Below are 14,774 nucleotides of genomic sequence, written 5' to 3'. Positions count from 1 at the left end.
AACCTGCTCTCCAAAAAAACACACACACAAGGGAGGGGAAGACTTCTTTAAAAAAAAGAAGGGGAGACTACCCACAGTGCAACAGGCCCTTTTATGCCACTAGTCAAAGGATGAGGCCAGATGAATGACAAAAGGGAGAGAATTGCATTGTGGGTAGGGACTTGGTTGGAGGGGTTCATTAGCTTTCTATGGGGGGGGGGGGGGAGCAGACATTTTGAAACCAGAAAGATGCATCGACTCAAAGTCTGGAGTTTAATGATGTCTTTACTGCCTTGTACACAAATGTACAAAAAAAATAAAGCACTGGTCTCCACGTGACATCACGTCTTCATCACAGTGTTACAAACATTCCAAATCAAATTGTCCAAGAGGAATGAAGCAAAAGAAACAAAAAAAAAAAAAGTGGGAAACTTGTCCAGCCCCCCCAAACAAAAGACAAGTTTTTTTTTTTCTTGGCCATAAAAGAAGAACACACTGGTCTTGTACACCAGTGTGGTGGCTGGCTGCTCACGTCATAAATGTTATGACGAGGGTGAACCTGACGACCACACAAACGTGCAATTTGTTTTAATCATGTTACAATGATCTTACCATCAAATGTATTATTCCCCTTTCATTAAAAAACAGGAAGACAGCACTTCACAAATGAAGTGCCCCAAGTTTTCTCATCACCACCATTTATACTTACATACAAATATGTATATGTATACATAAATACATACACGTACACAAATATATACATATATACATAGATATATACATATATAGATATATACATATGTACATACATAGATATATACATATGTACATACATAGATAGATATATATATACATATATGCATATATAGATACATACATATAGATATACTATACATACATATTTATATATGTATGTGTATATATACACATGTATATACATATATAGATACATACATACATATAGATATACTATACATACATATTTATCTATGTATGTGTATATATACACATGTATATACATATATATAGATATGTATATACATATATACACACACATACATATATATACACACATGTATATACATATATATAGACATGTATATACATGTATATACATATACATACATACCTACATACATACATAAACCTACATATACATATGTATATATATATGTACACACATTCATATACATATATATACACATGTATATACATAGACATATACACACATGTATATACATATAGATATACACACACATGTATATACATATACATGAACATGTACATATATATATATAAAATACACATCAACATGCACGCATAAGCCACCTTTGCAAGGAAAAATATTTCCACAAAGTAACGCACACATTGATCACCTGGAGCATATATTTATACAATAGTATTTTGCTGCGTTTGATTTTTTTCTTTCTTTCCAGAAAAAAAATTCTTAAATGTTGACACCTAAAAACGCCAACTTCAACAACAGTCATCAGTGCAATATTGAAAAAAAAAAAATCAACCAAAAAACAAAACAAAAGAAAAACCAAAAATAACATCAAGTTTAAGACAAGCGATGCTTATTTTCATGTGTTGCCCTCATGCCAATTCAATCGCTTAAGTATACTAGTATTTGCTTTTGTGTGCGTGTTTTTTGAAGAAAAACACACCAAAACACACACTTCTCATGTATCTGCTGTGAAGGTTTTGAAAGAAAAACAAACTATGACAAAAAACAAGCAGCTTTGATTCAAACATTTGGGTGCCCTCACTTTTTTGTTTCTTTTCCAAAGCAGCAGACAACTTTTTCCCACAAAAAAATCATTCCGAGTCCTGCAACTGCCACGTACTGTGATTTCATTCGATTTTTCTTCCAAAAAAAAAAGTCAGTAGTCGTCGTCACTCTTCCAATCCAAAGCCAAAAAGCACTCCGGGCTTGGCGTTTTTGTGCAATTCAAACTCCCTGCTGTATTTAAGAAGCCGTCCCACTTATTGTCTTGACTGGAAATTGAACCCTCAGACAACCCCTCCCCCTTCCACAAAAAAAATCAACAAAAAAACAGGGGGAAATCACAAAAAGGCACAGCGATGCTTAGCTTGTCTGAACTGGTTTGGTTGATAGTATGACACAAACCCAATTGAGCATGCAGAATCTTTTCAGGGGCTGCAGAAGGTGGTACAAGTACACAAGATACTACATAAGCACAACATGAGAATACTTTAAAAGTCGAGGTAGCTGGCAAAAGTCAACCAATCCTGACAGGAGGTGGTGGGCGGGGTCTAATACAGCCAAATGGGACACTTATTTTTTTAATTTTTTCTACTTTTTTTGAATGTAAGCAGCTTTTAGTCTTACATTAAAAGATCCTCTCAAAAAAAATCTATATGTACCTTCATAAATACACAAAAAATAACAGCCTGCTTTCACAGTTGAGGATGTTAGCAGAATACTGAAGTATAAGTTTCTAAAGTCGTTCCAATTTATTCTTTAGACAAAGCAGCTGTTTTTTTTTTAAAGAAATTTAAGTAACAACACAATGACATTGGTAAACTGGCATTAAAAAAAAGTAGGACGCCAGTGTGTGTGTGTATGTGATGGCAACTTGTGTATCTTTTCAAAAAAAAACAATGACAGAAACAAAGTAAAGCTATGGTATGTATATGTGTGTGTACAGTACTTAAAAAAGCCATTTGTCGCTCAATCGGAGAAAAAACAACCTTATTTGTGTGCCTGTCTTTTTTCCCTTTCAAAAGTTTCCAGCATCAAGTGCCCTAATTCGCTTTAAATAAGTTAAAAACGCTCATTTACGGAGAACGTTATGGAAAACGGGGTGCACATGCACAGTCTATTGTTGATAAAATAAAGGAGGAAAGCTTTTTAAGACAAGGGGTGAGCAACCTGGGGTTTGAGGACCCTCGGGTGGGCAGTGTGGGGACATTTGAAGAGCATCCGGTAATGAGGAAAGTGTTGGGGATTTGAGGGAAAAAATGGTTTTCCATCCATGGTTTAGTACCAACAACCAAAATGTGTTCTTGAAGAATAGTGGAATTTTTGGAGTGGCCATTTTTAGTTTTTTGTTGTTGTTGTTGTTTACCTGACGCACAGCAGAGATTGGGGGGAAAAAAGGGGGAAACATGGGGGAGGCATCACCGGGCCCCGGACGAGTACTTGGCCTTGGTGATGAGGTAGAGCACAATGTCCTGGTGTCCCCCGAAGGCGGCGATGTGCAGTGCGCTCCATCCCTCCCGATTGGCCAATCGGATGTCGGCTCCGAATTTGACCAGGAGCTTGACCAGCTCCAGGTTGCCGTCTATGACCGACTGATGCAACGCCGTCTGTCCCTCGGGTCCGAAGGAGTTGACGTTGAACTCGCAGTTGGTCATGTTTTGGAGCAGCGAATGCAGCTCCTTGGTGTTGCCTTTCTTCACCGCCTCCTGGAAGACCCTCTGCGGGGCCGAGCACGTGGATACGTCCGCCTGGCTCATCACGCTCGCTCGCGTCGGATGACGAGGCGCCCGACCAGGCGCCCGCCGGTAATCCTGGCTAAAAGGAGAAAAGCTCTCGCGCTTGGCCGCCACGCTTGTTTGGTTATATCCCCGGGAAAGGAGCGAAAACACGCCAAGATCCTCCTCAAGGGGGGGTTAGTTAGAAGATCCTTCCTTTCCTCCCTGGCCCGAGTATACGCTTTTCCTAGCCGGCGTCGGGGGGTGATGATGCGTTGGGGGGGTCAACTCGTCTCGGTTGGGCTCACTTGCAATTTCCTACCCCCGGATCTGGGTCCAAGTCCCGTAGTCTGCCTGTAAAAGCGGAGAAAAGCAAAGGGAGATCTTAACGTTGCTCAGCATTCCGCAACATCCGCGCGTGTGCGTGCGCGCTTTGAGGCGAGAGCTTTTTGACGGCAAAGTTTTTTCTTTTTGTGTTGCTCTTACCTGAGTGACGATCCTCCGGGAAAGGAAAGAAAAAAAAAGAAGAAAGAAAGAAACAAAAAAACAAAAAAAGAGGATGGAATTCCGCCAGCGTATGGCTGCGCTCCGCTGCGTCCTCCTCCTCCGTGCGTCCTCCTTCGTGCGTTCTGGGCTGCCTGCTGGCTGCGCTCGGGGGGAATATTTGACACCTCCTTTATTTGCATGACAATGCGAGGGAGGGCTGGGGGGGCCAATGTGGAGGAATGGGCGGAAACACGGACAGGTTATAGGCCCATGCCGGCTCCCCCCAAAAAAGGGGGGAGGCGTGGTTTTACTCCGTCCGAGGGGGGGCTCCAAATGTTACTCAGTTGCTGGAAAGACCAATTCTATCAATCCAGTCTGCCAGATTTACAAAAAAAGCTTTTTAATGAATTGACATTAAATGATTACTTAGGAAAGCTTTTTAATGAATAGACATGAACTGATGACCTATATATATACATATTCAAAGTTATTATAATAACAAACAAGCAGTAGCTTGGATTAATTTTCATAAATATGAAGCCAAGATGGATATTGTCAATCAAGGTAAGAAATTAAGCACCATAAAACTTAATATAAAATCATTTTTGTATGCCTTATTGAGTTTATCTTAAATCTGCAAGATGGAAATTATAATCTAAGTTCATTAATACAAATATGTGTATTTCCATTAATATGTACGGTCCCTAAAACAAATCAATCAATTCTATATCTTTAGTTATTGCATTCTACTAATTCAAAAATTCAAGGAATATCCAAAATTCCAGCAAACAACGTTATTAATTAAAGCATTTTTAAAATTTCTACTCCAATATTTAAAGCCCTAAAACATCCAAATGGTTCAAATCCAGCACGTGTGACAGACAGCAAAAGTGAAGCAAATGGGGGCCCCCTTTAAAAACGACCCCCGGAAGTCTGTCCCCCTCCCCTCATTTAGCAACAACTGCGGCGCGTGAGATTAGAGTCGGCTTCTTAAATCATAAAGTGCGGATATATTGCCGTTGTTTTGAAATGACTAGACTTGTGTGGGACTTGACATAACAAAAGGGTTCGCTCTACTTCCTCTCTCCTTTTTCTGTCAGTGAAAAGAGGTAACGCTGTGCGCCGATTGACACGCCGCTTGGCCACCGTGGGAACCGCTCACATTGTGTGTGTGTGTGTGTGTAATGTGTGTGTGTGTGTGGGTGTGTGTGTTAGCCGGCCTACTTGCGACGCCTAGTGTGAGAGGTGCTGAGAGAATATTGTTAAAGTGTAACAAACGTATGGATGGAGGAAATGAGTGCAAAAAGCTCACAAGGTGTATACGGGGCGTGTACTCCTTTTGTTTTGCCTTTCCCACACTCACAAGTGTACATTTGCTGCACAATTGGTGTCAACCACATTTGCCTCTTTTGGAACTACAAAAAAAAAAGAACAAGTAGATAGATATATCATTACATTCCTTGGTATGTGATGTTTTGACAGTGGGAAAAAATTGTTTTGGATTATGTGCACACGGGTTTTAGTGTAAGGTATATGTTTGATTATGGGGATGGGTGCCCTGTTTTGGTGTTTTAAGGGGATTGTGGAGTGTTTTTTTTAGATTAAATTGATAATTTGTAATGATTAACTGGTAATGATAGGAATCTAATAGATTTTAAATTGAAGGCTTGATTGATTGACCATTAACTAACATGCTTATTTGTTGATTTATTTACTTATTATCTATTTTATTTAGGTAGAGAATGTCTTTTCCTAGGTATGTTTTCATTTTTTGCAATTGTAATATTTTAATCAATTTTTTCCTGTGTTTTTAGTTAAAAAATCATTGTGAAATCTAAAAATATATTTAGAAAAAAGCCAAAACATTGTTTTACATTTATATAAAAAACTGAATAATCAGGGTTTTTAATGCAGTTCTTTTAATCCATTTATAAAAATAAAATAAAAAAATATTAATATTATATCTAAAATGATCTAGAGTCATCAATGGGAGCAAATAAGATCAAAAAATTGGAATGTGTTTACGTTTCAGATCAAATATGGGATGTTAAAGTGAATAATAAATCGATATATTTAAATCAGTTCACCCAAATTCGTATACGTTTTGGAGATCGACATATAACTCGTCTGCTAATATTCGACTATTATTTTTTTTGGGCTAATTTCATGGCTAAAAGTCTCCTGGGAAAAAGATCCACCTTGAAATGATGACGTATGCCAGCCATGACTCAGCACGTCTTTGTTATGAATCTTACGTACTAAAATTAGCTTTGAAATCCATTCATGCGCCAAACCTAAACGTGATTCACCAAATTTTTTTGTTTGTTTGAAGGTAGCGCCGCAGGTGTTAGCGAACTTCCTCCTTGTTTGTTCCCACAGCTGCAAACGTCGCAAAAAACAAAAGCTCAATGGCCGCAATTTTCCGAGAAAAAAAAATCTTTTTGTGCCGTGTTTAAGAACCAGATGTGAATTTTTTTTTTGAGCCGCCAGACGACCTGCCAGAAAGTGCGCCTCGGACTTCAAACGTGGAATGCAGATTGTTTTTTTTTTCTGCGTTCTGCTTATATTTACGTGCTTCTTTTATTTCTCTTTGGCTTGCGGAAAATCGGGAACATCTGTCCCACGTCACGACGTTAGTTTGGAATAAATATGCATTTATAGTCAAATTTTGTGGGGTCTCTTCCATTTAATTCTTATAAACTATTCCATACCTGGCAACTTAGACGTTTTTACTTTGTTTTTTGATCATTTCAAATTGTGTACGCCGTATAGTAGCTTTTCTATGGGAAGAAAATGTTTTACAAAATGTACGTTCTTCTGAGGGGGGTAAACTGATCTTGTCATCGCCATTTTGGATCTAATTCGGTTTGTCTGGGTCACTAGTAGCAGACGAAAAATGTTATCGGCAAATGCTAATGTTGTTATGCTTTAAGCATGATTAAAGTCCGCATTTTAACCATATAAATATAGCATGTCAGCAAGCAATGTACTCAAATAGTTAAGCTGTCAGCGCCATACAGCGAGATCTACAGAAATCTTTTTTAAATGAAATTTTAGTATTTCTTAATACATTCCTTTTGACTTGACTTTGTACTTTATACTTTAATGATGAGTGATGAGTATGTTAATACTTTAGTCCTTTTTTCTGTTTATGTTTCATATGTACTGTTAACGGATGCACTTTTTTAGTTGTATCCTATCTTGTGCTTGGCGCCGATGGGGGTGGGGTCGAAAAATGTGTAGACAGGAAAACGTATAGAGGAAAAGGCACGTAAAAGTGTCATGTAAAAATGTCACTTCAAAAAAGAAAAAAATCTGAATGGTAAGAGTGAAATTCCTGCAAGTGTGCATTAGAGAAAGAGAGAGAGGGAGGGAGGGAGAGTAAAAGTGACGTGGTTGGGCGGAGGGAGGGCCTTCTGTATCCAATTCATGGCGGACACCACGTGTCCTCCGAGCGTGGGAAAGAGGCGAGCTTTTCTTCCCAGCAAAGAAAGAGCAAGGATCAAATAACAGTGCGCTGCTGCTGCTGCTGCTGCGGCAGAGACGACCACGACGACCGGGCTCTGCAGACGGGCGGGCGGGCGGGCGGGCGTGCATGGGCGGGCGGGAATTGGACTTCATTCCAAAAAAGAGCAGAACTTCTGCCCAAAACATAGTTCGGCAGGAGAAATAAAGGGGGGGAAATAAAAAAGTGGGGTTCCATTTTTTAAAAGAAATATGGAGCTGCGAGCAACTGGACTAGGTTGATATGTAGTGGGTAGTATTTTGGAGCTGGTTTTGAAAGGTTTTGGGAGATTTTGGGAGGTTTTGGTCTTGGGATGGGGAAAGATAGCAGGTGCTTTTCGGAAAAGAAAGATAGCTTTGTTTTAAAAATGGTGTTGTTAAATTTAAATTTAATGCAAGGAAAGTGTAAAATGTGGCAAATTATCTAATATGACGTTGTTTTTTTTAAATATAACGTAAATTGCACTTTTGTTTAAGTTTTTCTTCATTTTGGACCTCTATCTCACTGAAATGTAGCATAACATAACTTTTTGTTTTAATTTAAAGCGTATTTTAAGTAAAAAGGGGGTTTTAGGAGTGTTAAAAAAATCAAATAAAAGTATTTGGGAATTTTAAAGGTTTTAAATGAAAAGTGGAGGAATTCTCAACACATTTTTTGGTCAAATGTTACAAAATATTCCCAACATTTATTAAAAAATTTTAAAATGAAAAGGTCAACAGACCCAAGATTAAAACAAAGATAAAAAAATACCAGCATTTAACTGATATCCCACAAATAGGTCAAAAAATTTCATTTCAAATTTAAATCAATTAATAAGTTCATTTTCTGACTGGACGATCTATGCTAAAACCCCCAAAAATAATAAAATAAGAGGTTATAACCGTTTTTTGGTGTCATTATAGTCTTTTTTAAGAGTCATTTTAGTCCTATAGTTGTTCTTTCTTCATCGGTTATGTTCAAAACTTCTTGAAACATGGACAGAACGCGGCCAAAGTGCGAACCCTCCCAGAAAATCTTCCCACATCGCGTACAGACAAAATAGTGGGGTACCTTTGGCACCAGGGTCAACGGGACGGTGTGCAACTGGATGGGGGCGCCCCCGGGGAAACTCAGGGTCAGCGGGTCCAGGTCACAAAGGGAGGCCCAACGACATTGAGGACCATACCTGGGTAGTTCAAGCTCCTCCCCCATCGGGTCCTCCTCGCTTGGTAGTGTTGATGACATATCAGTCGACTTTAAAAATCCTAAAAAAGTAGAAAAAATAAATGAGTTTCTATACATAAAGGCATGAATTAGCGTTTTTTTTAAATGATTTAAATGATATTTTTTGGGGAAGTTTGACTAACCTTTTTGTTTAAGCATCCTGATGATGTCATGTCTGGTGAGGGCCACATATTGGTCACTGTTACATGCCTGCAAAAAAAATGCAAATATTATTCCAAAAAAAGAAGAAAATGACAGTTTTGCACCCCATTTTTTAAACTAATTTTAGAGCATTCCCTTCCTAGATGAATGTATTCTGTGACACTATAAATAGCAAATCTCCTAAAAAAAGGGTAAATATTTCTGGTGAGGGCCATATATTGGTCACTGTAACATACCTGCAAGAAAATACATTAAAAAAATACAAATATTATTAAAAAAAGAGAGAGAAAAATGACAGTTTTGCACCCATTTATTAAAAACTAATTTTAGAGCATTCCCTCCCAGATGAATGTGACACTAAAAATAGCAAAACTCCAAAAATCTGAGTTACTGAATCAAAAACACCCGTTTCTAACAAAAAGCACTTTTTGGGGTAAAATGTCTACCAACTGGTCTTAACAAATTATATCAATAGCAGACCTTTTTTCCCACGTTGCTTCGGTGAGAACACAGAGTGGATCTACGAATGTGTGTTTGTTGTATTCCGGACCACATTTACGCCTCAAAAACATTCACACACCCGGCGACCTCTCGTTTGTCGGCCCGAGACATCCATCCACACCCAGACGGACGCGTCTGTGAAGGATCCTGACAGCAAGTGAGTGCTAAAAGCCTTGTAAACACACCTGATCTGCACCTAGCAAACAACATTCCCGTTAAAAGTAGTACCGTAAAATAAAGCCCGTGCGAAGTAAAGTCACTTAATTGACCCTTGTTTTTAGCCATGTTTATGGCGGCTATTTAAAAGACTCTGGTGGGCTACGGGGGTCTTCGGTCTTGGCTTACTAGGACTCGTGTTTGCCTCTGAGGTCGTGACACGGAGAGAATGGCTAGACGGCAAAAGGTGTGGGAAAAGGCCGAAGTGTCGGGTCCTGTGGGAACGTTGCTCATCCCACCCGCCATTCCAGGTTCACACTCACGTAAAAACCACAAAAAAATCTGACAAAGTAGACAAAACAGAGGCAAGGCACGCACAAAAAACGCATGGTTTCCAAACTAGCCTACACATGGCTCACATATACAAGTTAGGAAAAACAGAGGGCTATTTGCTCAGCTCCAAAGTTTCCCAGAGAAAAGCAAGCCAGAACCTGCCCTCAACTTTCAAGGCTAAGACAGAAAACACACGCAACCTGCATGGAAATCATTCCGTGATTCACCAAAAAACACAACGACAAGTGCAGGAGAAGCGCACGCTAGGCTGATTAGCCATATAAACAGATTTGCGGAATGCTTGGATTGTACTGTAAATAGGAATATAGAAAAAGCAGTTAAGCCCAAGTGGGTGGTTTCTCTTTAAATGGCTACAGATGGCAATCTCGCTGCCTGTGACCAGATGAGTTTTTTTGTGGTTTTTTTTTTGGTTTGCTAAAACACATGTCGAACTTTCAAAGCAATCATTGAAAATTTATCAAAACACAATAATAAAATTGCCAAAAATTATCGATTTTGTGGAGACAAAGTTTTGAATGGATTTTTTGGACAAAAAACAATTGTATTGTTTTCTTTTTTCTTATGTAAATATGGGAATGTATTAATATTGTGTGCTAAATGAGAATATCAATGTGAAAATCATATATATTGTTTGCTAGAAAATCAAATTTAGAAAATACGGTCAAATAAATAAAAAAACGAGTCTTATTTTGGGGAAAATAGATGAACAAAATTATACTGTGAAGGGCTTTTAAATGAAATATAATTTTAAAGCTTAGCATTCCAACAATAGACAGAAAAAATACTTTTCTAGATTTTAGCATATGTTTCTAAAGATCTCTCAAAAAGTAACAAGAAAAAACATCAAAAAACCAAATGCATCGTGCAAACATTGCCATCGTTTTTGATGCAATTTGACCACAACATTCAACCACATTTCATTAAACCGACAAGATCAAAACATTCCGTCAAACATTCCAACCTAACTTTTTCCTCTAATTTAACATTTCTAATTTTGGACAGTTGCGACAAGTCGTATCCTTCTTTTGTTCCTTTAGTGTTTTTTTTTTTGTTTTTTTCCAGGGAAACTCCAGCAGCATTCTCACTCCGTGTGGCCGTGCCAGAGAAAGAATGCTCCTTGCTGGGACAACAAAAGCCATCTAAAGTGGGATACTGTGTTTCAAAGGATGGGAGGTGGTGGAAGAAAAAAACTCGGGGGTGGGGGAGGAAGGGGCATATTGAGGGGGTCCCCCAACCCCTCCCGACGAGCATCTACTGACTCCGTAGGGTGGGCAAGCTCCCATGGGAAAAAAAAATGCTACACCAATCTAAAAAGGCGGTGCTTTTTAGCGCAATGTAGGTCACATGGTCCAGGCAGCCAATGACGAGGCTGGGAGTTGATTCAAACTGTGGTGAGTCAGGTAAGGGGCAGCGTGGGAAACTGGGAGAAAAGACGCTGCTACTACTACTACTACTACTACTACTACTATGCATAAGTGTTTCTCTATTGTGGCCTTAGGCTTGGGTTTGATTTGTTTCATAAAGGGATGGCAGATATTAAGGAGTATATTTGTATTTCTGAATATGTAAGATTGTAGATGAGGGATTGTTTTTTTTTTTTACAGCCATGCGACAATAGAGCCAACAAGATGATAAAAGATGGCAGCATCTTAGTTTCAGAAAAAAATGTGGCGCTTCAAAGTTAAGAAAAAAAATGCTCTGTGGTTTTGGAAGTGGCCATAATCAAAACCAGACCTACACCGGAACCAAACATGTCTGTAATATCTCAGTTTTTTTTGCTGTCGCCTTGGATTTTTATCTTGTGGGGTTATTGAAGAAGCTCACTAAAAAGATGACACTATGACAGAAACAGAACTCATCTTGGCATGGTCGGTTAATTCTGTTTTCTCTCCACTCAACCTTCAACCCCAACATTTTTCTCTCTCTCTCTCATTCCCAATGAAACCTGCATTCTGTCCAAGTCTTTCTTGAAGCTTCATCTACCCCCTTCCATGGCTCCCCTTCAATCTCCCTCAACACTTCTCTCTGGTTGTCCCTCACCTCTAACCTCATCCTTTCTCCATTTCTCTGAGCACTCTTTCTTCTCTCTTCAGACGAAGATAGCCGAGGCGAGAGTCCCGAGAATAGCGACTCGGGGGAAAAACAGCGCCGTGAAAAGCCCACAATACCATTCGCTCGGCAACGTGTTTTCAGTAAAAAAAAAAAACACCCAAAAATGTCCCAAAAACTGCATTACACAACCACCCAACTTCTTTAGATGGCTTTCTTTTGGCATGATGGGTAAAAAATAAAACATAAAACTTTATACTGGAACTTGGCAGTTTTTCCAAGTGGGCTAAACTAATTCCCGTGCCAACATAAGGTTGTTGGCTTGCCGTTTTTTTTCTTAAAGAAGCTTGTTAACGCCCTTTTGAATCGAGCTAATTTAAAGATACACAATAGAAAGACTATAATCACACTGTTTGTTGTTTAGTTGGCTAAACCAAAGGTTAAAAAGCTCCATTTAAACAGTGGTTTGCTTTCCCTTGCCAGTTTTAAAGGGATACAAACATTTTTTTCTGGGTTTTGCAGTCAAGAAAAATGCGAGCCTCTTTAAAATTCTCAAAAAAAAAAATCCCACTATTATTCTTTAAATGACCAAATCAGATAAATTGGACTAATATAATCAAGCTAGTGTGTTTAAAATTCATTCAATATGACTTGGGAGGCAAAAACTGATTATTTTATAAGGTCTGACCCTTCACGACCTTTGCTATTTTTCTATATTAAGATCAAATATGTTATCTGGTTAAAAGCTAAATGTGCAAATGGAGATAAAGGCATATTAAAAAGGGAAAGTGGCAATATCAATGGGAAATCAAACTCCCATCAAAACGTCCCAAGGGTGCTATGTCAATGAAAACAACAAAAAAACACAAAAAACAAAGTGGAATTAGATGTCAAATGAAATCACCTGTAGTGTGATTTCAGAGGTAAAAATGGCGAGAGTACGTCTGTCACGCACTCTTTAATTGTAGCTTCTCCCTCTCAGCAAATTCCCCAGGGCCAGGGGCAGTCCCCTTTCAGTCTCCAGTGACACAGTAATTACAAGTGTGGGAACAGAATACAAGCCTCTTTGGGAGCCCCACAAGCCATTGCCTGCAAGCCTGCAAGCCTGCAAGCCTGCAAGCCACCCCCACCTACCCCCACTGCACTCCCATCCTTTCACTCATGTAGCTAGCTAGCCTTCCTCTCAACTTCCTGGGCCACCTTTGTCAACTCACCTTCAATTTTTGGGCTACACTATCTAGCACAGGGGTGGGCAAACTTTTTGGGCCCGGTGGGGTCATATTGACTTTAAAAATGAGACAGATGGGCGGGGTCAGCACAATAGTTTGCATCTAGCATGTAGTGAATGTTTTTATAACAATACTCCCTCAACCCCCAGGTTAGCATAATTCAATCTTTACTCCTGAGACCCCAAAAACAAGAACAACAATATCAATTATCCTTTTTTCAAGAGAAACCATGATAGCTTTGTGCCACAATAATGAATAAAACAGACCTATTAGTCTCACTTTGAAAACCCTACAATACACAACTACCAACATTTTACTTAAATATTCTCAAATGTCAAGTTAAATTTTTGACAGTCAATTTTTTCAATTGTTGATCTAATGATAAGACATATGCTGCAATTTGGAAGAGTGAAACATTGCATTGTGGGTATGTTGACGGGATTTTGATGGGATGGTGAGGGGCCACCTGTGATCTTCATGGGAGCTCCTCATCACACACGCTCACACATCCCCAAACCCAGCGAAGCCCCCCACCCCGACTCCCCTCCTTTCACCCCCCCCCCCCCCACCCCCACGCAACAACAGAGTCCCCGATCCCTCGGAACAGAGCGACGCTGTCTCTGCCGCTCTCCATCAAGCCCAGCAGCGCCACCAGCGCCACCCCCCCTTCGCTATCTCCGCGGCGATAACCATGGGAACAGCAGCACTGTGGGAACAGGCCACCAGTTGACCAAAATAGTCCGCCGCAAGGAAAATGGAGGGAAAGAGATTGAAAGACAGAAAAGCCTACCCACGTTCAAAGCATCTCAATTAGAAAGTCCATGGGACCTAACAGGTACTCGGCCATTGCCATCCCATGACTGTCTTAAGTACCAGAATTACTGTATTTTCTCGGATATTAGCCGTAAAATCATTGAATTTGACAATTTCCCTCGTATAAGCCGCCTCCTGTTTCACAGTTTTCATCTACGTATTTTTAATAGGGAGTACAAATGTGTTACTTTGAGGGGGAAATGTTAAAATAAATCATCGCACGTGGTATTTTTGAGATACTGTACTAATCGGATCGTCTACTGGATTGCATATTACTATTGGCTGAACATAGACAAGTTCAAAAAGGAAATTAAGTGACCAGTACAACCAGGAAGTGTGTCCATAGCAGTCTACTTTGTCATCCTTAGTTAAGATGGTGAAACAGTAGCAGGTACAAGTGAGTTTTTTCATATTAAATGCAATATACGTTTTTTTTTTTTTTGAATTTCATTCATAAACGTCAAAATAAATAAAGTTTAGTGTTATCTGTTTCTAGTTTTGAAATAAACGACCGTTTCAGCCAGATTGTCTTGCATTATAGCATTTGGTCTTTGTCACCTTGCATTTTAAGTCAAATTTATGCGCATATAAGACTTAGCCTTGATTCAGTCATCATTATTTTAGCGATATATGCAAGAAAATACGGTAATTCAGCAGCAACTTTTGCATATAATCACAGTAATGGAGATAGTAGCATCTAAAAAACACAATAACCCGCCGCCCCCAACCTCAAGAAGATGGACTCCACACTACAAGCGACACCCGAGACCACGGTGACCCCAAAACCACACGGTGGAACGTGAGTAGGCCGGTCTAAAAGTTGACCCTAAGTTCAGAGCCGACATGACTGGAATAGTTGGCAGAGTCGATGCGAAAGTGCCGTCCTGTCGGCCATG

At 39.5% G+C, this 14,774-nt stretch overlaps 2 protein-coding genes across 8 annotated transcripts in view; both read right to left on the bottom strand.

Annotated features, from left to right (window-relative positions):
• exd3 (exonuclease 3'-5' domain containing 3) overlaps nucleotides 1-14,774 on the bottom strand; it is a 34,262-nt gene that overhangs the window by 524 nt on the left and 18,964 nt on the right. For 6 of the 7 annotated variants that reach the window (XM_077738175.1, XM_077738179.1, XM_077738178.1 and 3 more), the window contains 2 exons: nucleotides 8,758-8,824; nucleotides 8,077-8,655 (listed from right to left, as the gene is read on the bottom strand). In XM_077738175.1, the coding sequence (XP_077594301.1) occupies nucleotides 8,327-8,655; nucleotides 8,758-8,824 (396 nt within the window). In that variant the 3' untranslated portion in view covers nucleotides 8,077-8,326. Of the gene's footprint in view, nucleotides 1-8,076; nucleotides 8,656-8,757; nucleotides 8,825-14,774 lie in introns of those variants that run through there. The other variant, XM_077738181.1, reaches the window with a different exon arrangement.
• On the bottom strand, nucleotides 1,135-4,230 carry nrarpa (NOTCH regulated ankyrin repeat protein a). Its single transcript, XM_077738185.1, has 2 exons — nucleotides 3,907-4,230; nucleotides 1,135-3,774 (listed from the first exon to the last, which is right to left on the bottom strand). Exon 2 carries the CDS (start codon nucleotides 3,460-3,462, stop codon nucleotides 3,124-3,126), a length of 339 nt encoding a protein of 112 aa, XP_077594311.1. The 5' UTR covers nucleotides 3,463-3,774; nucleotides 3,907-4,230; the 3' UTR covers nucleotides 1,135-3,123.

This window comes from Stigmatopora nigra, chromosome 17, assembly GCF_051989575.1.
Source record: "Stigmatopora nigra isolate UIUO_SnigA chromosome 17, RoL_Snig_1.1, whole genome shotgun sequence".
Taxonomy (NCBI): domain Eukaryota; kingdom Metazoa; phylum Chordata; class Actinopteri; order Syngnathiformes; family Syngnathidae; genus Stigmatopora; species Stigmatopora nigra.
This window is presented reverse-complemented; position numbering and strand designations above follow the sequence as displayed.